Consider the following 26,868-nt stretch of genomic DNA (forward strand, 5'->3'; position numbering starts at 1 on the left):
TTTTTCCATGAGTTCATCTTGTTAGGAAGGAGTATGTGAATATAGACCAAGTTTACATCCTTAAGAGTGACCTGGAGCACTTGTGTGCATGCCCTCATTAGCCTCTAGGACAAGCGAGAAAGCAGGTCAGCTCACTCATCTTTCATTTCCTTTGAGAAAGATGGCATTTGAGGACCAATCCTCTAAAAGCGTTTGACATGGAGCTTGCTAAATTAACAGCACAGCAAAAAGTGAATTTATTAAGAATATTTCATTTTCAGCAATTTTCATATGACACAATTATAGGTCAGCACTACTCTACTGAAATACAGGCAATTAGAATATCTGAGGCTTCATCTCATATTTAATACAGCATCACGAGAAAGTCACTGGGGATGTTCCCAGGGCACTGAGTTCAACATCATCATACCCAGCATCCCCTTTCTTCCCCTGGAGCAGCCAGAAGCTCTCTTCTTCTTCCCCAGGATCAGCTGCCTCTCTGGAGAAGTTCAGGCAAGAGCCTGAAGTAGAAAAGAGAAGTTTGATTAGAACTGAGATGAAGATGGGACAGAACCCTCTGGTGGAAGGGAGACAAGCACGTGGTTATAACAAAGCATCCCTGGGACCCAGGTTGGGGGGGTGCGGGGGGAAGCTCAGGCTATTTCACATGAGTTCCAGTGAGGATGGATCCCAGCTGTCCTCTCAGATCCAGTGCATGTGGTCTCCTGGGCCTCAGTGTTGGGGGAATCCTGCATCACAGGAGACCTGTGCTCAGGAGTTCTGGGAGACCTGCTTCCAGGCAACACAATACCAAGGAGATGCACAGCAATGGTAAGAATCATAAAAAGGAATTTAAATGTTCTCCTTTCACAGGTGATAGATGCAAATTCACAATAAGAGGGAGACTGGAGACAAGAAAAATCTGAATTCCTCACTCACAACCCAAGTCTGCTCTTAGTTGACTTGACTCCTGTCCCCAAATGTCCACAAATAGTATCACAGGTACACCCACAGATATCTCCTCCCCAGAAACTACACAGGCCCTCAGATGGAGAAATACTCTTTTCTAGAGAATGAGGGTCTTCTTGCAGCTACTGAAATATTAGTTTATTGTGATACACACAGTCAAAGGCTTTGGCATAGTTAATAAAGCAGAAATAGATGCTTCTCTGGAACTCTCTTGCTTTTTCCATGATCCAGCGAATTTTGGCAATTTGATCTCTGGTTCCTTTGCCTTTTCTAAGTCCAGCTTGAACATTGAGAATTTTATGGTTCATGCCTTGTTGAAGCCTGGCTTAGAGAATTTTGACATTACTTTGCTAGAGTGTGAGAAGAGTGCAACTGTGCAGTAGTTTGAACATTCTTTGGCATCACCTTTCTTTGGGATTGGAATGAAAACTGACCTTTTCCAGTCCTATGGCCTGGAAAGATATTATTAAAACTGCTAAGTTTTCCAAATTTGCTGGCATATTGAGTGCAGCACTTTCACAGCATCATCTTTTAGGATTTGAAAGAACTCAACTGGTATTCCATCACCTCCACTAGCTTTGTTCAGAGTGATGCTTCCTAATGCCCACTTGACTTCACATTCCAAGATATCTGGCTCTAGGTGAGTGATCACACCATCTGATTATCTGGGTCATGAAGACTTTTTTTGTATAGTTGTTCTGTGTGTTCTTGCCACCTCTTCTTAATATCTTCTGCTTCTGTTAGGTCCATAACATTTCTGTCCTTTATTGTACCCATCTTTGCATGAAATATTCCCTTGGTATCTATAATATTCTTGACCAGATCTCTAGTCTTTCCCATTCCATTGTTTTCCTCTGCTTCTTTGCATTGATCAGTGAGGAAGGCTTTCTTATATCTCCTTGCTATTCTTTGGAACTCTGTATTCAAATGGAGATATCTTTCCTTTTCTCCTTTGCTTTCACTTCTCGTCTTTTCTCAGCTATTTGTAAGGCCTCCTCAGACAACCATTTTGCCTTTTTGCATTTCTTTTTCTTGGGGATGGTCTTGATCCCTGCCTCCTGTACAATGTCACGAACCTCCGACCATAATTCATCAGGCACTCTGCCTATCAGACGTAATCCCCTGAATCTATTTCTCACTTCCACTGTATAATCATAAGGAATTTGATTTAGGTCATACCTGAATGGTCTAGTGGGTTTCTCTACCTTCTTCAATTTAAGTCTGAATTTGACATAAGGAGTTCATGATCTGAGCCATAGTCAGCTCCCAGTCTTGTTTTTGCTGACAGTATAGAGCATCTCCATCTTTGGCTGCAAAGAATATAATTAACCTGATTTCGGTACTGACCATCTGATGATGTCCACGTGTAGAGTGCTCTCTTGTGTTGTTGGAAGAGGGTGTTTTTTATGACCAGTGCGTTCTCTTGGCAAAACTCTATTAGCCTTTGCCTTGCCTCATTTTGTACTCCATGGCCAAATTTGGCTGTTACTCCAGGTATCTCTTGACTTCCTACTTTTGCATTCCAGTCCCTTATAATCAAAAGGACCTCTTTTTTAGGTGATAGTTCTAAAAGGTCATGTAGGTCTTCATAGAATGGCAACTTCAGCTTCTTCGGCATTACTGATTCGGCATAGACCTGGATTACTGTGATACTGAATGGTTTGCCTTCATGTATGTGACCGTGAAAAGATATTATTAAAACACTTGTTCCACCTTTGAATTTGGTTTAGTTCAGTTCAGTCACTCAGTCATGCCTGACTCTCTGTGATCCCATGGACTGCAGCACACCAGGCTTCCCTGTCTATCACCAACACCCAGAGCTTGCTCAAACTCATATCCATCAAGTTGGTGATACCATCCAACCACCTCATCCTCTGTCATCTTCTCCTCCTGCCTTCAATCTTTCCCAGCATCAGGGTCTTTTCTAAGGAGTCAGTTCTTGACATCAGGTGGCCAAGGTATTGGAGCTTCTACTTCAGCTCAGTCCTACCAATGAATATTCAAGATTGATTTCCTTTAATATGACTGGGTTGATCTCCTTGCCATCCAAGGCTCTCTAAAGAGTCTTCTCCAACACTACAGTTCAAAAGCATCAATTCTTCAGCGCTTAGCTTTCTTTTAAATATGCTCAATTAATCGATAAGTTTCTCTTTTGGCCATGACATAATGCTTGTCGGATCTTAGTTCCTTGACCAGGGTTGAACCTAGGCCCTAGCAGTGAAAGTGCAGAATCCGAACCTCTGGACCACCAGGAAATTCCGTAATCTATAAACCTTTATGCAAGTATATCACATACAAAGTGATAAGTTTATGTCACATTATGGAGACATAAATGCCAAAAGCAGAGTGATTCCTCACTCCTTGCAAGGAGTCTGACAGCATTAAATATGGCATATGGTCAAGATAATGCTACCAAATGTATGACATTACCTGTATTTTGAATCTCTACGGAGGCTGGGCATTGAGGAGCACAAATTCACTCTTTTCAGATAGAAAGATTGCGGGAGATCAACTGACCCCACTCACCTGTCTGAGAGGACCTCACCCCATCCTCCTTCTCTGGGGGCACTTCCTCCTCATTCCCCTGAGAGGGAGAAGGAGTTCCAGGCACTGGTACTTCTTCAGCATCATCGTAATTTTCATCAGGGACATCAGTCGTCTGATCTGGGGATTCCAAGAGCAGACAAGGGAGTGGATGAAACCACAGTAAGTGGGTTGGTCTGGGGAATATCAAAGATACCTTCTGACCCAGAGTTTCCAAGTTTCTGAATAGAGGCACCAGTCACTCTTTGTTTCAAAAGACTTTTTTTCTCTAAGACCATGTTTCATTTTGATGTGTCCATAGCCAAAATATGATATTACATATCTCAATATTTTCTGGTGGAAACTACATATCTCAAAACAACTCTTCCACCATTGAGCATGGCTAAAGTACTTTGACAAATTGTGCTTTACAGATGTTATTTTTTTAAAAACTTTGTGTGCCTGTTGTGATTCTGTACACAGAGAGACCAGTCCCAATGTGACACATCACAGAACAGCCAGAGAAGGAGAAGGACGAACCCCATCTGGACACAAGGGATGCCTCTGGTCCATGAAAGGAAAACCATTCCCCTTAAATCTCCTCTCTATGAGGGAAACTCTCCTCCCCAGAGCCCAGCCAAGGCAGGTCCACCTCTATTTCCTGGACTGGATCTGTAGTCACTGTTGTCCTCACCATCTCTGGTGTAGTACAGCAGTTTAGTCAGTGAGAAATCTAACGGGAAGCCTCATGTGGAGACAAACATCACACAACACACAACATGACCCTCCCCACACCCACGGGACCTGTGTTAAGGCTGAGAAGGGACAGGCCTGGATTCAGAAGTGTAGACAGGCTGGGAGGTCACAGGGCTCTGAGAGGCCATCCTGCCTCTTTGGAGGAGCTGTCTCTGTGAGCCTGGGGCACACATGGGGTCTGCAGATGCTGAGAAGATGTGCACAGCCAGTGGGTGGTGACAACCAGAGATCCCAGGAGGGCAGAGACACTCACCTGGGCTGCCCAGACCTTCCTTCTGTGTCAGAAGGTAATCGAGCTCCTCATACACAGCTTCAGCAAGAGCATCTTCATAGCTGGATAAGGCTGAGAGATCCCCCAGCAAGTCAGAGAAGCTTCCACAGATACCCCGATCCAGCCAGCCCACCTTCATCTCCCTAGTGCTCACATGGGGCTGCCAGGACCTCAGCATTGTCTCCTACCCCATGCACCATGTCAGCACCTTCTCCCTCATCTGACCCTGATTACAGCTCAGTGCCAACTCTGTCTGGTCTCACAGGAGAGGCCATGACTTATGAGAGTTCACACCCCAGTCCTAAGAACCTCTGTCTACTCAGCCCTTAGAGCTCAGCACGGAGCACATGGAGTCTACAACTCCGAACAGTACCTGGCCCAGGTTCCCCTCCTCATACCTGCCCCATCTCCTGCCTCCACACACTCTCCCTGGTCCCCAGTTCCCCATGCAGCCCACCTCTGCGCTCTGCTCTCCATCTGAGTAGCTGAGTCACCAGGATGATGAGGACCAGGAAGAGAAGGGACCCCAGGATAAGGCAGAGGACCCCAGGCAGGGAGAAGACGCCAGGGAGAGAATTTGAGGTTGTTCTGGTCCCTAAGGAGAACAGGAAAAAGGGCTGGAGATAGTCTTGGGCACAGAGAAATCTCCTGTGTCAGCATTTTCAGGAGCTCCGGACAATGGCGTCTCAGCCTCATACTGTCAGGGCTCCCCCGGGTCTCGTCCTGAGACAAGTCAACTCCACTCTGGCCAGTGTGGCCCCGAGGCAGAGATGGGGATTGTCAGGGAGCTGCCCTGCCGAGACAGCCTCTGAGGACCCAGCTGATCCCTTCTCCTTGGGCTTCAGGAGACAGAGGATCAAACAGTCCAGGGACTTGCACCTCTCTGATGAGGAGAAACACTCAAGGGCAGGTGGGAGATCCTGAAATTCTACAACAAGGAAACCAGACTTCCTTGGACCCCGGGCATGAGAACATTTGACCCTGGACATCAAGGCAGGGGATTTCCCCAGTGTAATGCCCTGGCTCCTCCACAACAGCCATGGCTCCTCAGACTCTTTCCTCTTCTGAGTTGTCAGAGGGCCCACAGAATAGGTGCCCAGTATTTGAGTGTTCTCTCCTGCCCGTGGATGGATCACAGTACCTGCTGTGGTCGTGGGCAATGTTGTCCTTACACCTAAAGAGAAAAACAGTAGTGTGGGGAAGAAGAATTGGCCAGAATGCAGGGCAACCCATTTTTCCCTCCTGAGCCTGAAATCACCCCTCTCAGTCTCCACAGCATCAATGTCCAGGCCTCCCAGCTCCCTCATCCTAGATCAGAGCCCCAGCACCCGGGATGTCTGAAAACACACTCCCCACCACGCCCGGCCCAGCCCGCTGCCCCTGCGCTGCCCCAGGTCACCCAGGGCGGACCCCGAGCCCCTCACTCACCAGAGCACCTCACACCAGCATCCTCCTCATGCTTGCAGTCGCTCTGCCCCCAGGGCTCCGCAACACAGTCCCACAGGGAGGACTCCCGGCCCCCGCACTGCACCTCGTCCAGCCAGATGCTCCCATTTCCAGGGCCAAATGCTGCAGACCGCACGGCTTCCAGGGCCTGGCCACAGCCCAGCTGCTGACACACCACCTCAGCCTCTGCCAGGCTCCAGGAGTCATCGCACACGGTGCCCCAGGAGCCGCTGTGCCACACCTCCACCCGCCCTGAGCACTCGCTGTCTCCTTCCCTGAGCCGGAGCTTCTCTCTGTCTGAAAAGGCAGCAGCCCCTCCTGTGACTCCTCTGGTGGGAGGAAGGAGCCCCTGGGAGCCACACGGGATGGGGCAGGGCCGAAGTACCTGTGCAGGGGGCAGCAGTTGGACAGCTCTTGGGTCTTCTTCCTGCACACAACAGGGAAACAATGGATCAGGAATAGCTAAGGGTGTTCCTGTCCCCACATAAGATTATCTAAGGTCCATGGCTCAGTGCAAATGACATGTGAAAACACAGGCTCATTATCTCCTGGGCTGAAACATTCACTGCATCTGATCACAGCTGAAATTACTTTAAATATTTACTTGTTTATCAGTCTTCACACCCCACAGCAAATATAAACACAGACATCTACGAATGTACACACACCCCTCTGAATGAAAGTTCCATTAGAAGAAGGACCTTGTACATCTTATATGTGCCATGTTTCTGCTACTAGGACAGTGCCTGCTCATTGTATGCACTCATTCAACAAATATCTATGGAAAGCCATTTCGAAATACCTAGAGAGGGGCTTGATAAATATTTATTATATGAATGAATAGACAAATAAAATTCAGTGAAATAAAATTTCTTTTTTTTAAATTCATACTAATCTGTGAAATAGTAAACCAAATATAAATTAATGGTAACAGCCTATGATAATAGTTCATATTAAAAATAATCAGTCCAGAAGCACAGAGTCAATTTATATTCAAAATCTCATATACATAATTTTAATGGAAAATTATTAGATAGATTATAAACTACTCTTACCTATTATTCAATGTGACAAGTGGGCAAGTGAAGACTACTGTTGTAAAAGGAAACTCTCTTTTCTAAATTTATTTTTAATTGGAAGAAATTGCTCCACAATGTAGTGTTGGTTATGTGTGTGTGTGTGTTAGTCACTCAGTCATGTCCAACTCTTTGTGACCCTATGGACTGCAGCCCACCAGGCTCCTCTGTCCATAGGATTTTCCAGACAAACACGCTGGAGTGGATTGCTATTCACTTCTCCACTGGATCTTCCCTACCCAGGGATCAAACCCAGGTCTCCTGCACTGCAGGCAGTTTCTTTGCTGTCTGAGCCACCAGAAAAGCCCATAGTGTTGGTTAGGAATCTCTTAAAAAGGAAGTATACAGGAAAGACTTAGTAGAATTCTGAGAAGATATATGGACACATATATGTACACACTGAGTAAGCCAGAAATGTTTGCAATAGTTAAAAAAAGCATATTGATATATCTGTGGTGGATTCATGTTGATGTATGGCAAAACCAATAAAATATTGTAAAGTAATTAACCTCCAATTAAAATAAATAAATTTATATTTAAAACAGAAAAAAAATAAAAATAAAAATCTATTATAATCTTGAAAAAAAAAAACTACAGGGGAAAAGTGATGGTACAGGGGAAAAGTGATGGGGGAATGGAAAAAAAAAAAAGCCTACTGAGAAAAATTTGTATTGAGAAGATGCAGAAATAATAAACAAAAGACTGAAAATATATACAAAAGAATTGAAGCTGAGAGAAATAAATATAAATTCAATAAAACAGAAGGGTAAATAATACCTGTCATAAAGTATCAATATTTATATATTCTTTCCAGATCATCCTTTCAAAACTCCTACCCACTCTATGCAGAGAACCTCTGAGAAAACGATGGCAGGACCTCTGTGAGTGGCTTGCTCATTTTCATGGTCAAAGACTTTACCACCTCTCAATTCACAGGGTTTAATTGTAAGAAAAACATCATCAATAAAAGGTCTCACAGTTTAATGCCTCTTTGGCCTTCAAATGAAAAAGACAAAGAGATGAGCAAAGAGAGGCAAGGAAGGGAGTGAGCCTCTGCTTTTAAAGTATCTGATCCCACATTCTCTTAGCTATGGGTTTCAGGCAACATCCAGCATACCCTTCAAGGTGCACCTGAATGGGGTGTGTGTGTTTGTGTATGTGGAGGGGGAGGGAAGGAGAGAGAGAAACAGAGAGAGAAATGTTGAAGGAATAAGGTGCTATGGTTTGACTATTTGTTGCCCTCGCAAACATTTATGTATTTCATTCAAAATGTACTGCTGAAATCTCATCCCCAATGTAACAGTATTTAGTGGTGGAGCCTCCTCAAACTCTTCCAAAAACAGAAGAACAGAACACTTCCAAATTCATTTTATGAAGCCAACATCAGTCTGATACAAAAGCCAGATAAGGACACCATGAGAAAAGAAAATTACGGGCTAATACTCTGATAAATACAGGTGCAAAAATCGTCAACAAAACATTAGAAAACTGAATTTGAGAATACACTACAAGAATCATACACCATGATCAAGTGATATTTGTTGCAAGGATACAAGGATAGTTCGACATTCACAAATTAATCAATGTGATACACCAAATAAACAAAATGAAGGTAAAAATCATATCCTCAAAGGATACAGAAAAAGTGTTTGACAAATTCAACATCCACTTACAGTAAAAACTCTTTTACTAAGTAGGTATAGAAGGATTGCATCTCAACATAATTAAGGCCATATGAAAAGTACACAGCTAACATCATACTTGACTGTAAAAAACCAAAAGCTTTTCCTCTGAAATTAGACACAAAACAAAAATGTCTACTCTCACCACTTTTATTCAACTTAGTTTTGGTAGTCCTATCCAGATCCATCAGGCAATAAAAAGAAACTCAAGACATCCAAATCTGAAAGGAAGAGGCAAAACTGACACTATTTTCAGATTGAAAAGTGAAAGTGTTAGTCACTCAGTCGTGTCTGACTCTTCACAACCCCAAGGACTGCAGCCTGCCAGGCTCCTCTGTCCATTGGGATTCTCCAGGCAAGAATACTGGAGTGGGTTGCCATTCCCTCCTCCAGGGGATCTTCCTGACCCAGGGACTGAACCCAGGTCTCTTGCATTGCAGACAGATTCTTTACCATCAGAGTCATGAGGAAAGAAATCCCCTTACATGATATTATATGTAGAAAACACTAAAGACTTCAGCAAAAATATGAGAACTAATACACTCAGTAAAGTTGCAGAAGAAAAATCTATATACAAAAATCATATGCATTTCTTTACACTAACAACAAACTACTATAAGAGAAACTGAGAAAACAATTCTATTTACATTTGCATGAAAATGAATAAAATGTCTAGGAATAAATTTAACCAAAGAGATGAAAGACCTGTACACTGAAAACTATAAACACATCGATGAAAGATACTGAAGATGACTCAAATAAATGGAAAGATATTCTGTGCTCATGGATTGGAAGATCTAATATTATTAATATGCCCATACTACCCAAAGCAATCTACAGATTCACTGCAATCCTTATCAAAATTCAATGGAAATTTTCACAGATACTGAAGAAACAATCCTAAAATTTGCATGGAACCACAAAAGACGCTCAATACCAAAGCAATCTTGAGAAAGAATAACAAAGCTAGAGGTGTCGTGCTTCCTGATTTTAAACTATATTACAAGGCTATATTAATAAAAACAGTATGTCGATGGTATAAAAATGAACACAGAGATCAATGGAATAGAATAGAGAGTCCATAAATAAACCCACATTTCTATGGTCAATTAATTTTTGACAAAGAAGCCAAGAATACACACTGGGAAAAGGACAGTTTTTTTCAGTAAATGGCATTGGGAACACTGGACAGCCACATGCAAAAAATGAAACTGGACCACTATCTTACACCATTCACAAAAATTAACTCAAAATAGATTAAAGACTTGATCACAAGTCCTGAAGCCATAAAATTTCTACAAGAAAAAACAGAAAATAAAATCCTTGACACCAGTCTTTGTGATGATTTTTTGGATCTGACACCAAAAGCAAAGGAAACAAGAGTAAAAACAAGCAGTTGTGATGACATAAGGCTAAAAAGCTTCTGCCCAATTAAGGAAACCATCAACAAAGTGAAAAAGCAACCTATGGAATGGGAGAAAATATTTGCATATTATATTTCTGGTAAGGATTATTATCCAAAATACACTAGGGACTCATACAACTCAGTAGCAAAAAACAGTCTGATTTTTTTTAAATGGGCAGAGAACCTGAATAGACATTTTTTTAAAGAATACATACAACTTGCCAATAGATACATGAAAATGTGCTCAACATTATTAATCATCAGAAAATACAAATCAATTCCACAATGAGATATGACCTCATATCCTCTAGAAAGGCTTTTATCCAAAAGAAGAACTAACAGGAGTTGAGGAGAATGTGAAGACACAGGAAAGCTTTTGCACAGTTAGAGGGAATGTAAGTTGATGCAGCCCCTATGGAAACAGTACTGAGGTGCATCAAAAATTAAAAATAGAACTGCCATATGATTTAGGAATTTCACTTTGGGGTATTTATCTGAAGGAAACAAAAACACTAACTTGAAAACCCAATGTTCACTGCAGCAACATATGTTGAGTTGCTAGGTTGTGTCTGACTCTTTGCAACCCCATGGACTGCAGCATGCCAGGCTCCTCTGTCCTTCACTAACTCCCAAAGTTTGCTCAAATTCATGTCCCCTGAACTGGTGATGCTATCTAACTATCTCATCCTCTGTGGCCCCCTTCTTTTGCCTTCAATCTTTTCCAGCATCAGGGTCTGTTCCAATGAGTCAGCTCTTCTCATCAGGTGGCCAAAGTACTGGAGCTTCAGCTTCAGCATCAGTCCTTCCAATGAATATTCAGGGTTGATTTCCTTTAGGATTGATTGGTTTGATCTCCTTGCTGCCCAAAGGACTCTCAATTCAATTGTGACATCCAAGCACCACAATTCAAAAGAATCAACTCTTTTTAGCTTCTTCTATAACCTGGATCTCACGTCCAGATTTGACTACTGGAAAAAATATAGCTTTGACCATATGGACCTTTGTCAGCAAAGTGATGTCTCTGCTTTTTAATACTCTGTCTAGGTTTGTCACAGAGCAGCAAGCCTCTTTTAATCCATGGCTGTAGTCACGGTCAGCAATGATTTGGGAGTCCAAGAAAGAAAATCTGTCAGTGTTTCCACTTTCTCCCCTTTTATTTGCCATGAAGTGCTGATGATCTTAGGTTTTAGAATGTTGAGCTGTAAGCCAGCTTTTTCACTCTCCTCTTTCACCCTCAATGAGAGGCTCTTTAGTTCCTCTTCACTTTCTGCCATTAGAGTGGTATCATCTGTGTATCTGAGGTTGTTGATATTTCTCACAGCAATCTTGATTCCAGCTTGTGATTCATCCAGCCTGGCATTTCCTTTGATGTCTATGATGTTCTCTGTATATAAGTTAAATAAACAGGGTGACAATATACAGCCTTGACGAACTCTTTTCCCAATTTGGAACCAGTCGGTTGTTTCATGTCCGGTTCCAACTGCTGCTTTTTGATCTGCATACAGGTTTCTCAGGAGGCAGGTATGGTGCCCTGGTATTTTCATCTCTTTAAGAATTTTCCACAGTTCATTGTGATCCACATGGTCAAAGGTTTTATGTAGTCAATGAAGCAGATGTTTTTCTGGAATTCTCTGGCTTACTCTATGATCCAACAAATGTTGGCAGTTTGATCTCTGGTTTCTCTGCCTTTTCTAAACCCAGCTTGTACATCTTGGAAGTTCTCAGTTCACTTACTGCTGAAGCCTAGCTTGAAAGATTTTGAGCATAACCTTGCTAGTCTGTGAAATGAGCACAGTTGTGAGGTAGTTTGACCATTCGTTGACATTGCCCTTCTTTGAGATTGAAATGAAAACTGACCTTCTCCAGTCCTGTGGCCAGTGATGAATCTTCCAAATTTGCTGAAGTATTGACTGCAGCACTTTAACAGTATTACCTTTTAGTATTTTATAGCAATATATATGAGACAAACAATGTAAGTCTTCACTGATGAATGGATAAATAAAATGTAATATAGATTTATATCCACCCATAAAAAAGAAGAAAATCTTGCCAGTTTCAACAACATGGATGGACCTCAATGGCATTATGCTAAGTAAAACAAATCAGTCAGAGAAAGAAAAATACCATATAATCTCATTATATGTGTAATATTAAAACAAAAACAAGTTCAGAGATGCTGACTAGTTGGTGGCTGCCAGAGGTGGGGGATTTGGTATGGGCAAAGGTAATAAAAGGTATAAATTTGAATTATAAAATTAATAGGTGAAGAGATATAACATACAGCATGGTGACTATAGGGAATACTGTATTGTCTATTTGAAAGATGGCAAGAAAATACATCCTAAACATTCTCACCATGTAAGAAAATTTTTTAACTATATATATGGATCTATATATATGGATTCATATATATAGATATAACTAGACTTACTGTAGTGATCATTTATCAATACACACAAACATACAAGCATTATGTTGCACACAGCAAAAAATTTAATGCTGTATCAATTACATCAATTAAAAATTTTTAATAAATCAAGTTTGGAACATGTAGATTAAATAAGCTCCATCCAAACTTCATTTTATAAACTCAACTTAAATCCATCACTTAGATTTTAAAATATCAAATCTCACTAACAACATCCTACAGGGTTGGGAAAGACACAGAAATAGACATAAGTCACCTTCACATGAGATGTAGGCTTCCTCCTTTGGAGAGCATGAACTGTATTTCCATGGGCCAGAAGGACACTGCCAGAGAGAGGTATCCATTTTCCGACACTGAATTAAATCTACCCACCGGGGTCTAGAACCTTCCCTGAGACCAACAGAGGTGTTGAGACTTCCACTGTCCCCACATCCAAGCTGTCTGCAGATCACGGACACAGTGATATCTTCCATGGGGCTGTGGCAGACACTGCCCCAGGTCCCGTTGTAGAAAACCTCCAGCCACCCAGCACACTGCTGGTCCTCGCTCACCATCCTGAGGGCCAGGAACTCTGAGATTGAAAGGGAGGAGACAGGACACAGTGAGAAACCCACTCAGAGCTCTGGGTTTTCCTCTCTCCCCAAACTTGTGAACACTCATCTCTGACCCAGCTGAGGAAGCAAATCCACTAGATGACCAGAGTCAAACCTGTCTCCTTTTTATCTGACTTTGTCCATCTGTGTCTGTCTTTCTAAATATTTCTACCACCATGATGTAGTGAATATAAACTGAGGAAGACCAACCGGGACACCTGCAGGGAGAGGGAGCTGACTCCTGCTTCCTGACAAAACATCTAAAAGAGTGTATGAAAGGGGTGTGATGTGGACAGTGTGGAGGCAGATAGACTAATGGACCTGTGACTGTTTCCTTATCTGGCAAAGGGGACTTTACAGATGTGATTAAGGTAAGGACCTTGAGATTACCCTGAAATATGATGGATTAACCACCTGAGCACAGTCTAATCCCAATCTTAGACTCACTATCCTTTAGAGTGGAATACTTTTCCTCGTTCTGGTTAGAGGGAGATGTGATTAGGTATAACAGTTAGAGAGGTGAAGCATTGCTGGTCTGATGATGAACAGAAGAGGGTTATGAACGAAGGCAGGCAGGCAGTTTTTAGAAGCTTGAAAAGACAAGAAACAGATTCTTTCCCAGAGGCTGAGAGGTGATGTGACTCTACTGAAACCTTGATCCCCATCCTGTGAGATTCCTGCTGGACATCTAAGCTACAGAAGTGTAAGGAAGTAAATGTGTTGTTTTAAACCATTAACTATGTGGTAATTTTTTACAAAGGAAAAAAACTAGCACCTTGGCTTTAAGACTTCTCTACCATATGTACCAGAAGAGTGAGCCCTGATTTCAAGGAAAACTGAGAAAAGGCTATGCCAGCAAACACTACTGAGGAGAAACGACCAGAATCTCAAATGCTGCACGAGGCAGTGAAGGCACCTCGTCTTCATGTCTGCTGGAAAGACAGGCTCCATGGGAGGAAGCCTCCTTCTCTGGTCCTTTCAGCATCTCTCCCTCAGGGTTCAGACCCCCGTCCTCCTGGGCCCTCCCCTCACCCTGCCTGTGGACAGTGTGGAGTGCTGACCTGAGCAGATGACCCCGGCGTCCTCCTTGTGTCTGCAGTCGTGCCGCCCCCAGCCCCGGGAAGGGCACCTCCACACGTGGGACTCCTTTCCTGTGCAGTTCAGGTCGTCCAGCCAGATGGGCCCTGATCCTGCCCCGAAGTGAGCAGACCCCGTGGCATTGAGGGCTTCTCCACAGCCCAGCTGCCTGCACACCACACGGGCATCGTCCAGGTCCCAGCCGTCATCACAGATGGTGCCCCAGGAGCCCTGGTCAAGGATCTCCACTCTCCCGGCGCAGGGACCGCCCCCGTCCACCAGGCGGAGCTGCCTGCTGTCTGAGGAGAGAGAAATGGGACAATGGGGCGTTGACCTGGGGAATGAAAAGGGTCTTCTGTTCTGTGGGACCCTCACCTGAGCAGTAGGGAGAACTCTCCTCTGAGGCCGCAGAGCCTGCAGGTTGAGACAGGAAGTCGTTGCACTGGGGCAGCACCTGGGTGTGGTTTCCTGAAAAAAGAGCAATGATTAGAAGGTTGGGAAGGTTGAAGAACAGGAAACTCAGTTAAGCAAAATAATTTTTAGGAGGGGAGGGGACTTTGGCGGGAAATGGATACATGTATATGTATGGCTGAGTCCCTGCCTGTTCACCTGAAACTGTGACAACATTGTTAATCGGTTAAACCCAATACAAAGTAAAAAGTTCAAAATAAAATAATAATAATGACCTAGTGATGGAGCTGAGATGAAAGCTGTAACATACCAGTAAAGTTACCATAATCTTAGTGTTCCCTTTCCTTATGAACAGCCCTGGTCGTGACAATGCCACGATTCCTGTTTTAAGCCAAGCTTTGCCCTAAGAATGAGTTAAATAAGTTGCTCTATCCTTAATCTACCCCTAAATAGAAGAAGCAAAACAAAATCCATTCTGAAGGCTTTGTACAATTTTTTATCTAAAATGTTTCTGATTTTAAAAACACATATAAAAGAGATCTCATGGAAAACAAGAGGAAAAAGAAACATTTAAAAAATTTCCCAGGGTATTTGGCTCTTAGAGTTACCTGACAGAGAGTTTATTTATTTTTATTAATTTTTATTTGAGCATAATTGCCTTACAACGTTGTGGTAGCTTCTGCTGTACAGCAAATTTAATACATTATATATACATGTAAGGGTTTCCTAGGTGATTCAGTGGTAAAAATATCTGCCTGCCAAATAGGAGACTGGGTTCCATCCCTGGTTGGGAAGATCCTCTGGAGAAAGAAATGGCAACCCACTCCAGTATTCTTGCCTGGGAAATCCTATGGACAAAGAAGTGTCGCAGGCTACAGTCCATGAGGTCACAAAAGAGTCAGACACAACTCAGCGACCAAACAACAATGAAATATACATATATATATACATATATATATATGTATGTATATATATCCCCTCTTTCTTGGATTTACTTCCTATTTACATCACCACAGAGCACTGAGTAGAGTTCACTGTGCTATAAAATAGGTTATTATTTATCTATCTTATGTGTTCAGTTCAGTCGCTCAGTAGTGTCCGACTGTTTGTGACCCCATGAACCGCAGCACGCCAGGCCTCCCTGTCCATCACCAACTCCCAGAGTTCACCCAAACCCATGTCCATTAAGTCGATGATGCCATCCAACCATCTCATCCTCTGTCGTCCCCTTCTCCTCCTGCCCTCAATCCTTCCCAGCATCAGTGTCTTTTCCAATGAGTCAGCTCTTCACATCAGGTGGCCAAAGTATTGGAGCTTCAGCTTCAACATCAGTCCTTCCAATGAACATTCAGGACTGATTTCCTTTAGGATGGACTGGTTGGATCTCTTTGCAGTCCAAGGGACTCTCAAGCGTCTTCTCCAACACCACAGTTCAAAAGCATCAATTCTTTGGTGCTCAGCTTTCTCTATAGTCCAACTCTCACATCCATACATGACCACTGGAAAAACCATAGCCTTGACTAGGTAGACCTTTGTTGGCAAAGTTTATGTGTGCGTGCATGCTAAGTCACTTCAGTCGTATCTGACTCTGTGATACTATGGATTGTAGCCCATCAGGCTCCATGTCTACGTGATTCTTCAGGCAATATCTATTTTATACTTAGTATCAATAGTGTAGGGCTTCTGAGTCTGATGGCTGAAGCAGTAAAGAATCCGCCTGCAATGCAAGAGACCTGTGTTTGATCCTTGGGTTGGGAAGATCCCCTGAAGGAGGGCATGGCAACCCACTCCACAATTCATTCCTGGAGAATCCCCATGGACAGAGGAGCCTGGCGGGCTACAGTCCATGGGGTTGCAAAGAGTCAGATATGACTAAGCACACAGCACAGCACATCAATAGTGTCTATATGTCATACATGTCAATCTCAATGTCCCAATTCATCCCACTCTTCATTTCCCCTCTTAGTATCCATATGATGTTCTCTATGTTGGTGTGTCTTTATTTCTGCTTTGCAGTAAGTTCATCTCTACCATTTTTCTAGATTCCACATATAAGTGATGTTATACAGTATTTGTTTTTCTCTTTATGATTTACTTCATTCTACATAACAATCCTATTTCAAATCCTAAAATATGATGCTGTGCAAGTGCTGATGCAATATGCCAGAAAATTTGGAAAACTCAGCAGTGGCCACAGGACTGGAAAAGGGCAGTTTTCATTCCAGTCCCAAAGAAAGACAATGCCAAAGAATGCTCAAACTACCACACAATTGCACTCATCTCACTAGCAAAGTAATGCTCAAAATTATCCAAGCCAGGCTTCAACATCACATGAACCGTGAACTTCCAGATGTTCAAGCAGGTTTTAGAAAAGGCAGAGGAACCAGAGATCAAATTGCCAACATCCGCTGGATCATTGAAAAAGCAAGAGAGTTCCAGAAAAACATCTATTTCTGCTTTATTGACTATGCCATAGGCTTTGACTGTGTGCATTACAATAAACTGTGGAAAATTCTAAGAGAGATGGGAATACCAGACCACCTGACCTGCCTCTTGAGAAACCTGTATGCAGGTCAGGAAGCAACAGTTAGAACTGGACATGGAACAACAGACTGGTTCCAAACAGGAAAAGGAGTAGGTCAAGGCTGTATATTTCACCCGGCTTATTTAACTTATATGCAGAGTACATTATGAGAAATGCTGGGCTAGATGAAGCACAACCTGGAATCAAGATTTCTGGGAGAAATATCAATAACCTCAGATATGGAGATGACACCACTCTTATAGCAGAAAGTGAAGAGGAACTAAAGAGCCTCTTGGTGAAAGTGAAAGAGGAGAGTGAAAAAGTTGGCTTAAAGCTCAACATTCAGAAAACAAAGATCATGGCATCCAGTCCCATCACTTCATGGCAAAGAGATGGGGAAACAGTGGAAACAGTGGCTGACTTTATTTTTTTGAGCTCCAAAATCGCTGTAGATGGTGACTGCAGTCATGAAATTAAAAGACGCTTACTCCTTGGAAGAAAAGTTATGACCAACCTAGACAACATTTTAAAAAGCAGAGACATAACTTTGCCAACAAAGGTCCTAGTAGTCAAGGCTATGGTTTTTCCAGTAATCATGTATGGATATGAGAGTTGGACTATAAAGAAAGCTGAGCACCAAAGAATTGATGCTTTTGAACTGTGGTGTTGGAGAAGACTCTTGAGAGTCCCTTGGACTGCAAGGAGATCCAACCAGTCCATCCTAAAGGAAATCAGTCCTGAATGTTCATTGGAAGGACTGATGCTGAAGCTGAAGCTCCAGTACTTTGGCCACCTGATGTGAAGAACTGACTCATTTAAAAAGACCCTGATGCTGGGAAAGATTGAAGGTGAGAAGAGAAAGGGACGACAGAGGATGAGATGGTTGGCATCACCAACATGGCATCACCAACATGGCGTCATACAACATGAGTTTGAGTAATCTCCGGGAGTTGGTGATGGACAGGGAGCCTTCTTGTGCTACAGTCAATGGGGTCGTAAACAATCAGACATGACGAGCAACTGAACTGAACTAAACCGAACATAACAATCTCTCGGTCTATCCATGTCTCTGCAAATTTCACAACTTTATTCTTTTATGGCTGAGTAATAATCCATTTTATATATGCACAACATCTTCTCTATCCATTCCTCCTGTGAGGGACATTTAGGTTGCTTCTGTGTCCTGGCTGTTGTAAATAGTGCTGCAGTGAACATTAGGATGAATGTGTCTTTTTGAATGATGATTCTCTCCAGGTATGTGCCCAGGAGTGGGATTGCTGAGTCATATGATAATTCTATTTTCAGTTTTTTGAGGAACCCCCAGACTGTTCTCCATAGTAGTTGTGCCAATTTACATAGCCATGTGTAGGAGGATTCCCTTTTCTGCACATTCTCTCCAGCATTTATTGTTTGTAGATTTAACGGTAGACATTCTGACTGGTGTGAAGTAATACCTGACTGCAGTTTTGCATCTCTCTAGTAATTAGTGATATTGAACATCTTTTCATGTATTCGTTAGCCATCTGTATGTCTGGAGAAACGTCTGTTTAGGTATTTTTCCCATTTTTCAATTGGGTTGTTTGGTTTGTTGATATTGAGTTGTTTGTGCATTTTGAAGATCGGTCGCTTGTTAGTTGTTTCATTTTAGTTGCAAATATTTTCTCCCATTCTGACAGTTGTCTTTTTGTTCTGTTTATGGTTTCCTTTGCTATGCAAAACCTTTTAAGTTTAATCGGGTCCTATTTGTTTATTTTTGTTTTTATTTTCTTCACTCTAGAAGGTTGGTCAAAAAAGATCTTGTTGCAATTTACGTCAAAGAATCTTCTGCCTATGTTTTCCTCTAAGAGTTTTATAGTCTGACAGAGAATTTAAATAGCCATGATTAAATTGCACAAAAAATTAACAAGATGTGTGTCTTGGCAGAGAAATGATAACAAAAAGACGAAAATTCGACAGCTGAAAAAGTTAACAGCTGAAATTAAGAACTAGAGAATGAATCTATCAGCACATTAGATCAATATAAAGTAGAAATAGTAAAATGGAAGATGAGAGGATAAATATTCCTCTATATAGAAAAGCTGGTTACATGGTAAGTGCCTGGTTAACAATACTGTATAACAAAGTTTCCCCCCAAACTTAGCAGTTGAGGGAATTTTTTTTTTAATTTTGATCATAATTTCCTGGTCAGTAATTTGGGAAAGACTCAACTTGGCAGTTCTATCTTTGGGGTCTCTCATGTGGTTGCACTTAGATGTTATCTGGGGCTGATATCTCTAAAGGTTTGATTGAACTGTGGTTATGTAAGGAAATTCCCTGGGGAGGGATAAAGGAGCATCCTATCTGCAACTTAATCCAGAAAGATTGTACATACTCAGGGGGAAAATGGGGCAGGAGAGGGACAAAGCAGGAGAAAGAGGGAAAGCTAGAGCAAGACAGAGAAAACTAGAGTGAGAGAGAGAGGGAGAGAAAAGAAAGAAAGAAAGAAGGATTAAAGCAAAATACTAACCTAACATTTGGGGAATCCAGATAATGTTCAGAGAGAATTCACTCCTAGAAAACCTTCACCAAAGTAAATACTAGTAACATCAAACCCATAAAATGCCTAGGAGGAAACCTAGGTAAAGATGTGCAAAACATCGGAGAGAAATTCAAGACCAAACTGAATGAAGGGATATATTTTGCCAATGAATTGGGAGACTCAATGTTGTCAAAATAAACCATTCTCAAATTTATATACAGATTAAAGCTAACCTCAATAAAATTCCCTGATGCTTTTGTGTGTGTGAAACATGACAAGATGATTCAAAATTTATGTTGTTGTTCAGTCACTCAGTCATGTCTGACTCTTTGCAACCCCATGGGCTGCAGCACGCCAGGCTTCCCTGTCCATCACCAACTCCCAGAGTTTACCCAAACTCATGTCCATTGAGTCAGTGATGCCATCCAACTATCTCATCTTCTGTTGTCCCCTTCTCCTCCTGCCTTCAATCTTTCCAAGCATCAGGGTCTTTTCTAATGAGTCAGCTCTTCACATCAGGTGGCAAAGTATTGGAGCCTCAGCTCAAAAATGTATACAAAATACAAAAACCAAGAATGACCAAGGCAGTTAGGAAGAACAGCAACAACTGGTGCACTGAGATGACCCAGAGGGATAGTACGGGGAGGGAGGAGGAAGGGGGGTTCAGGATTGGGAACACGTGTATACCTGTGGTGGATTCATGTTGATGTATGGCAAAACCAATACAATCTTGTAAAGTAATTAACCTCTAATTAAAATAAATAAATTTATATTTTAAAAATAAATACATAAAATCCAACAATCCTAAAAAATAAATAAATAAAGTTACCCAGACTTACTATGTGTGCTTAGTCACTCAGTCATTTCCAATTCTTTGTGACCCAATGAACTACAGCCCGCCAAGCTCCTCTCTCCATGGGGACTCTCCAGGCAAGAATACTGGAGTGGGTTGCCATGCACTTCTCCAGGGGATCTTCCCAACCCAGAGATCAAACCCAGGTCTCCCGCCTTGCAGACGGATTCTTTACCATCTGAGCCACCAGGGAAGGTTCAAGATTTACTATAAAATTACAATAATTAAGAAAATGTGGTACAGGTGGAAGGATAGACAAATGATACAGTGGAACAGAAGAGATAGTCTAAAAGAAGTGTTCAGACATATGTGCCTTTGGTTTATCACAAAGGTGGCACTGAAGTAAGGAATAGTCTTTCCAGAAAAAGATTCTGAGTCAACTGGATGCCAATGTGAAAACATGACACTTGACCCTTATCCTACACAGTTATCAATCCTAGAAGCTCTGTATAATTACATGCAAAAGAAAAGTAATTACACTTCTGTGAGATACTCTCAGAGAATATTTTTGTGATTTTGGAGTAGACAAAGTTCTTTCTAGGAGGATATAAGGAGCTCTATGGACTGGAACAAGGGACTTGTTCAAAGCTGAGACAGGAGTACATCAAGCCTGTATATTGTCACCCTGATTATTTAACTTCTATGCAGAACACGTCATGCGAAATGCCGGGATGGATGAAGCACAAGCTGGAGTCAAGATTGCTGGGAGACATATGAATAACCTCAGATATGCAGATGACACCACCCTTATGGCAGAAAGTGAAGAGGAACTAAAGAGCCTCTTGATGGAGGCGAAAGAGGTGAGTGAAAATGTTGGCTTAAAACTTAACGTTCAGAAAAGGAAGATCATGGCATCTGGTCCCATCACTTCATGGCAAATAGATGGGAAAACAATGAAAACAGTGACAGACTTTATTTTCTTGGACTCCAAAATCACTGCAAATTGTGACTGCAGCCATGAAATTAAAAGATGCTTGCTCCTTGAAGAAAAGCTATGACAAACCTAGATAGCATATTAAACAGCAGAGATGTTACTTTGCCGACAAAGGTCCAACAAAGCTGTAGTTTTTCCAGTGGTCATGTATGGATGTGAGAGCTGGACCATAAAGAAAGCTGAGCACTGAAGAATTGATGCTTGTGAACTGTGGTGTTGGAGAAGACTTTTGAGAGTCCCTTGGACTTCAAGGATATTAAACCAGTCAATCCTAAAGGAAATCAGTGCTGAATATTCATTGGAAGGACTGATGCTGAAGATGAAGCTCTAATACTTTGGCCACATGATGGGAAGAACTGAATCAATGGAAAAGACCCTGATGCAGAAAAATTCTGAAGGCAGGAGAAGGAGATGACAGAGGATGACATGATTGGGTGGTATCACCAATTCAATGGATATGAGCTTGAGCAAGCTGTGGGAGATGATGAAGGACAGGGAAGGTTGATGTGCTGCAGTCCATGGGATTGCAAAGAGTCGGACATGACTGAGTGACTGAACTGAACTGACTGACTGAAGGAGCACTACATGTACAGTAAAAAAGGTGAATGAATTAACTTAAGATGAGTAACTTGGCTCATTAAAGTACACCATACCATTAAGAAAATAAAAATATAAAACAGAATTACACACAAAAAAACATAATAAATATTTATGCCAAAAGTCATTGTCATGGTAATTTGCACCACTGTATTTGTAATAGTCAAAACCTGGCAACAAACTGAAATCTCTGCCACTGGTTGAATGGATCAACGCATGCTCATGTGATCATTCAAAGGACTACTCTATAGTAATAAAATTGAATGCAATGTTGCCATAAACAACATCATGAGTGGGAAATTAGACACGAAATAAAATATTCTATATGGTTATACATAAAGTTCAAAAACTGAAAAAATATTCTATGGCAGTACAAGTCGTAGGTAAGCAGTCTTCCCTGGAGAGGAGGACACAGCTCTTGGGAGGCAATAGTGATTCTGTGGTGCTGCGAATGTTCTCTTTGTGGATCTGGGTTGGGAACATGACCTAGGCATACACTTACTGTTTGTACTTTGTTCTCTATTATTATCCTTAAATAATAATGTTTCATAAAAATATTATTCATCTAAGCATTTCTTTCCCTGACATAGCACTTCTTAGCATTTCTTAGCACTTCTTTCGCCTGAAAAAATGAGTGAACAATGAGAAGGTTATGGAGCAGGACCTTACGGAGCCTTCTCAGGACAGACCCCCCTCATGTCCTGCACCTGCTTCTGTCTGTAGAAAAGCCTTAGCCAAAGAATAAATTTAATCACAGAAATGAAAATTTTTCAGAAACAAAGGAAAACAGTCAAATCGGATAAAATAATAATAGTTTAACCCTAAACAAAGTCAAGTATTTTTAGTGCCTCCTCATGGGCTATAGCTAACATTCTGAGCCATATCCTTTGAGCTGTTTTGCAGATGCTGAAATCCCAACCAGGTGGTAGAAGTAAATTACATGATGACCAGACTAGTGGGGTGCCATTTCCTTCTCCAGGGGATCTTCCCAACCCAGGGATCAAACCTGAGTCTCTTGCATTGCAAGCAGATTCTTTACCATCTGAGTCAACAGGGAAGCCCATAATCTTCTTCATCTTGCACAATTCTAAGAATTGGCCTCAAGGAAATGGGAACAGACCAACACTAGAACTGATGATTAACTGTATTTCAAAACAATAAAGGTGACACTGATCAGACCTATTTCAAGATGATTGTCGGGGCTAGCTGTACTCTTCTGCAGGTAACCTGTCCCCTACCTCCACCTGTGCACTCCTGAAATTCCCATTTAAAAAGTCTTGTCCCTGATCAGCAAGGGGGAGCTAGTTCTTTGGTACATTAGTCCTCTGTCTCCCCAGAACTGCTGGTTTCCTCAACAAAGCTATCTTTAATTTTATCCCACGCTTGTGTCTCAGTATTGGATTCTTGAGTAATGAGCAGTTGAAACCTGAGTTCAATAATTTCACTACAGAATATCTTCCTTTTTAAGCCTGTTTTCCCTTACTCTCTGCTTTGGGGAAATTTCACTCCATGAGAATCCTAAGTATAGTAGCCCTTCCCTCTCTTACCTGAGCAGATCACAGAGGCTGTGTTGCCATGGGAACAGTCAGGCCCACCCAAGGCAGTCACAGGACAACTCCACAGGAAGGACTCAGCCCCTGAGCAGTGAAATTGGGCTGTTGAGATCTGATCACCTCCTTCCACCAAGTGTGGTCCTCTGGGGGTGGAGATGGCGACTCCACAGCCGAGCTGACGACAGACAACATTGGCATTGGCCAGACTCCAGTGGGAGGCACAGAGCGCTCTCCATCGTCCAGAAATCTTCATCTCCACCTGCCCCTCACATTGAGAGGTGCCGTTTTTCATAAGCTGGACTTCTGTGTACACTGAGAGAAAACGACAGGATTTCAGTAAAATCTGATTTCTTTTTTAGCTTGAACTGAGTATACACGGAGGTTAAGTCCTGATGTGCATCTCACCTGAACAGACAACCTGAGCAGCTCCACTGTGGAGACATGTGCCTCCTGGACAGGGCACTCTGGGGCAGGACCAGAGCTCAGGCTCCCCCCCATCACACCTGAACTCTTCAGCCCAGACCTGGCCATTGGACTCTCTGAATGGCATGTGTCCCAGGACAGACACAGCCTTGCCACATCCCAGCTCTGCACAGATGACCTGGGCAGTGAGGAGTGTGAAGTTTCCATCAGACACTGGGGTCCAGGCTTCTCCAGAATGCACTTCTACTCGCCCTGAGCAGGGTCCATCTCCTCCAGCCAGACGCACAAATCCTAAGAGAAACAAAGAACAACAAACCCGGTGAGTGTTCATTAACCTGGCTTGACAATTGGAAACAACATTCACAGGCGTGAGATGGTGTGAAAGCTTTTCTTTCCAACAGTGGAATAAGAGGGGATAAGAAAAGATAATTTGACTGTCCTTGTCAAACTGCATTTTCATGAGCAAGTTTCTGAAGAGATATCCAGAAGGATTGAAGGATCAGTTTGGAATGGCTGAATCCCGAGAATATATATTGGTTAGGAATGTTAATTCCTATCTGGGGCATGGAAACTACAGTGCCCAAAGAAACCACACAGTGGTAGACATTCAAACATGTGTGCAGAGCTGAAGTGAGAGTGAAAAAGGTCCATGGGGTTCAAGAGCTTAGGGGCCTAAGAGCCAGAGAAGTTTAGAAGTTTAGAGGACCATCCTGAGATTTCTGGGGCTAAAATTCTGGCCAGTTTTCTCAGAGTCAATATTCAAGTCACTGAGGACAGGGAATTTCACACACGCTGGATCTGAGTGCAGGTATTATAATCTAATTGTGAAAGAAGTTGTCCACAGGTAAGTTTAGAAATGACAAAAGCTCAGAGAGTCATAGGAGAGGGAGGGAATTGTCCTAGCCATATTTCTTAAAAACCTAGGATTTATCAAGACACCTGGGAGAAAGTGAGGTCTCAGTGGGATTATGCAAGACAATTGAGTTAGTTGATTACTTCATACTAGACATGAGATTCTCAGCAAATGTGAAAGAGTAATGATAATTTAATGTATTCTAACCTTATCTATATGCTAACTGCATATGCCTTTCCTATTTGGATTTCTGAGATAAGAAGCCAGCAAGCTATAAAAAAGGAGAATGAGAGGAAGAGAGCAGACAGCAACAAAGCCATATATACTTTCAGTTCAGTTTAGCTCAGTTCAGTCCCTCAGTCGTGTCCGACTCTTTGTGACCCCATGAATTGCACACGCCAGGCCTCCCTGTCCATCACCAACTCCAGGACTTCACCCAAACTCGTGTGCATCGAGTCAGTGATGCCATCCAGCCATCTCATTCTCTGTCGTCCCCTTCTCCTCCTGCCCCCATTCCCTCCCAGAATTAGGGTCTTTTCCAATGAGTCAGCTCTTCGCATGAGGTGGCCAAAGTATTGGAGTTTCAGCCTCAGCATCAGTCCTTCCAATGAACACCCGGGACTGGTCTCCTTTAGAATGGACTGGTTGGATCTCCTTGCAGTCCAAGGGACTCACAAGAGTCTTCTCCAGCACCACAGTTCAAAAGCATCAATTTTTCAGTGCTCAGCTTTCTTCACAATCCAACTCTTACATCCATACATGACCACTGGAAAAACCATAGCCTTGACTAGATGGACTTTTGTTGGCAAAGTAATATCTCTGCTTTTTAATATGCTGTCTAGGTTGGTTACTAGGTTGCTGTCTAGGAAGGTTACTTTCCTTCCAAGGAGTAAGTGTCTTTTAATATATACTTTAGAGATTTCTAAATTGCAAACGCCTCAATAAGAATGAAACATAAAAACATTTTGGGGAAAAAAGATTTGTTCAACAAGATTTTAACACTTTCTATCCCCTGTGCTCCTCCCATTTGCCACATAACCCTGCTACCCTTTCTGATTTCTCCCAATGCAGAAAAGAAAAAACAAGCTTAAGAGCTGCAAATAGATGGAAAGGAGACTCCAAAAGGAAAGAACTTCTGTAGGGAGTGAGGTGGAGTGAGTGGCAGGTTAAATGGGGAGTGGATGGAGTATGAGAGAGAGAGACCAAAAAAAGACTGATGATAATGATTTCATCCTTCAGAGACCATATTTTGGATAGAGAAAAGGTAATCCAATAGGAAAAAAACCTGCACATCATAAAGAACAACTTTTTAAATAATTTTCCTGGTTTCTGAGTGTGCTCATAATTATTTATGTACATGGTGGAATTTGTTCTGGTGAAGGACTCTGATTGCATACATTTGTGAACTTTGAAGTCCCAAAAAGAATGATGTAATAGAATAAAAATCGACTATAGAGAGCAGGTGGAGAAGGCAATGGCAACCCACTCCAGTGTGCTTGCCTGGACAATCCCAGGGACAGCAGAGCCTGGTGGGCTGCTGTCTATGGGGTCGCACAGAGTCAGAGATGACTGAAGCATCTTAGCAGCAGCAGCAGCAGCATAGAGAGCAGGAGAGAACAGAAAATTCACTGCAGAAATTAAAGAATTGTAGGATTAGCTTGGCCACTCATACAAGAATGAATGATGAGACAGAGGATGATCTGCTTGCCCCTTATTGTTAATCCATTTCCATCTCCCCAGAGAGGCCTAAGTTAGGACCCCTAATCTATTCTGGCTGGGAGTTTGGTCACAGGATACACATCCTAGATAAACCCTTTTTAATTAACTGTTTGTTGTTGTTGTTGTTGTTGCTCAGCCACTCAGTCGTGTCTGACTCTTTGCTACCCCATGGACTGAAGAATGACAGGCTTCCCTGTCCTTCACTATCTCCCTGACTTTGCTCACACTCATGACCATCGAGTCGGTGATGCCATCTAACTATCTCATCTTCTGTCGTC

General features: G+C 42.3%; 1 protein-coding gene across 1 annotated transcript in view; it reads right to left on the minus strand.

The window, feature by feature from the left end:
- Positions 1 to 325: 325 nt before the first annotated feature.
- Positions 326 to 26,868, minus strand: part of LOC133248194 (antigen WC1.1) — a 63,266-nt gene continuing 36,723 nt past the window's right edge. Inside the window, exons 9-20 of the mRNA XM_061418016.1 lie at positions 24,001 to 24,309; positions 23,590 to 23,907; positions 14,581 to 14,673; positions 14,190 to 14,504; positions 12,792 to 13,106; positions 6,330 to 6,371; positions 5,927 to 6,241; positions 5,640 to 5,672; positions 4,956 to 5,093; positions 4,481 to 4,570; positions 3,475 to 3,612; positions 326 to 500 (exon numbers count right to left, since the gene is read on the minus strand). Coding sequence (XP_061274000.1) covers positions 355 to 500; positions 3,475 to 3,612; positions 4,481 to 4,570; positions 4,956 to 5,093; positions 5,640 to 5,672; positions 5,927 to 6,241; positions 6,330 to 6,371; positions 12,792 to 13,106; positions 14,190 to 14,504; positions 14,581 to 14,673; positions 23,590 to 23,907; positions 24,001 to 24,309 — 2,252 coding nt within the window. The 3' untranslated portion in view covers positions 326 to 354. The remainder of the gene's footprint in view (positions 501 to 3,474; positions 3,613 to 4,480; positions 4,571 to 4,955; positions 5,094 to 5,639; positions 5,673 to 5,926; positions 6,242 to 6,329; positions 6,372 to 12,791; positions 13,107 to 14,189; positions 14,505 to 14,580; positions 14,674 to 23,589; positions 23,908 to 24,000; positions 24,310 to 26,868) is intronic.

Source organism: Bos javanicus, chromosome 5 (assembly GCF_032452875.1).
Source record: "Bos javanicus breed banteng chromosome 5, ARS-OSU_banteng_1.0, whole genome shotgun sequence".
Taxonomy (NCBI): Eukaryota; Metazoa; Chordata; class Mammalia; order Artiodactyla; family Bovidae; genus Bos; species Bos javanicus.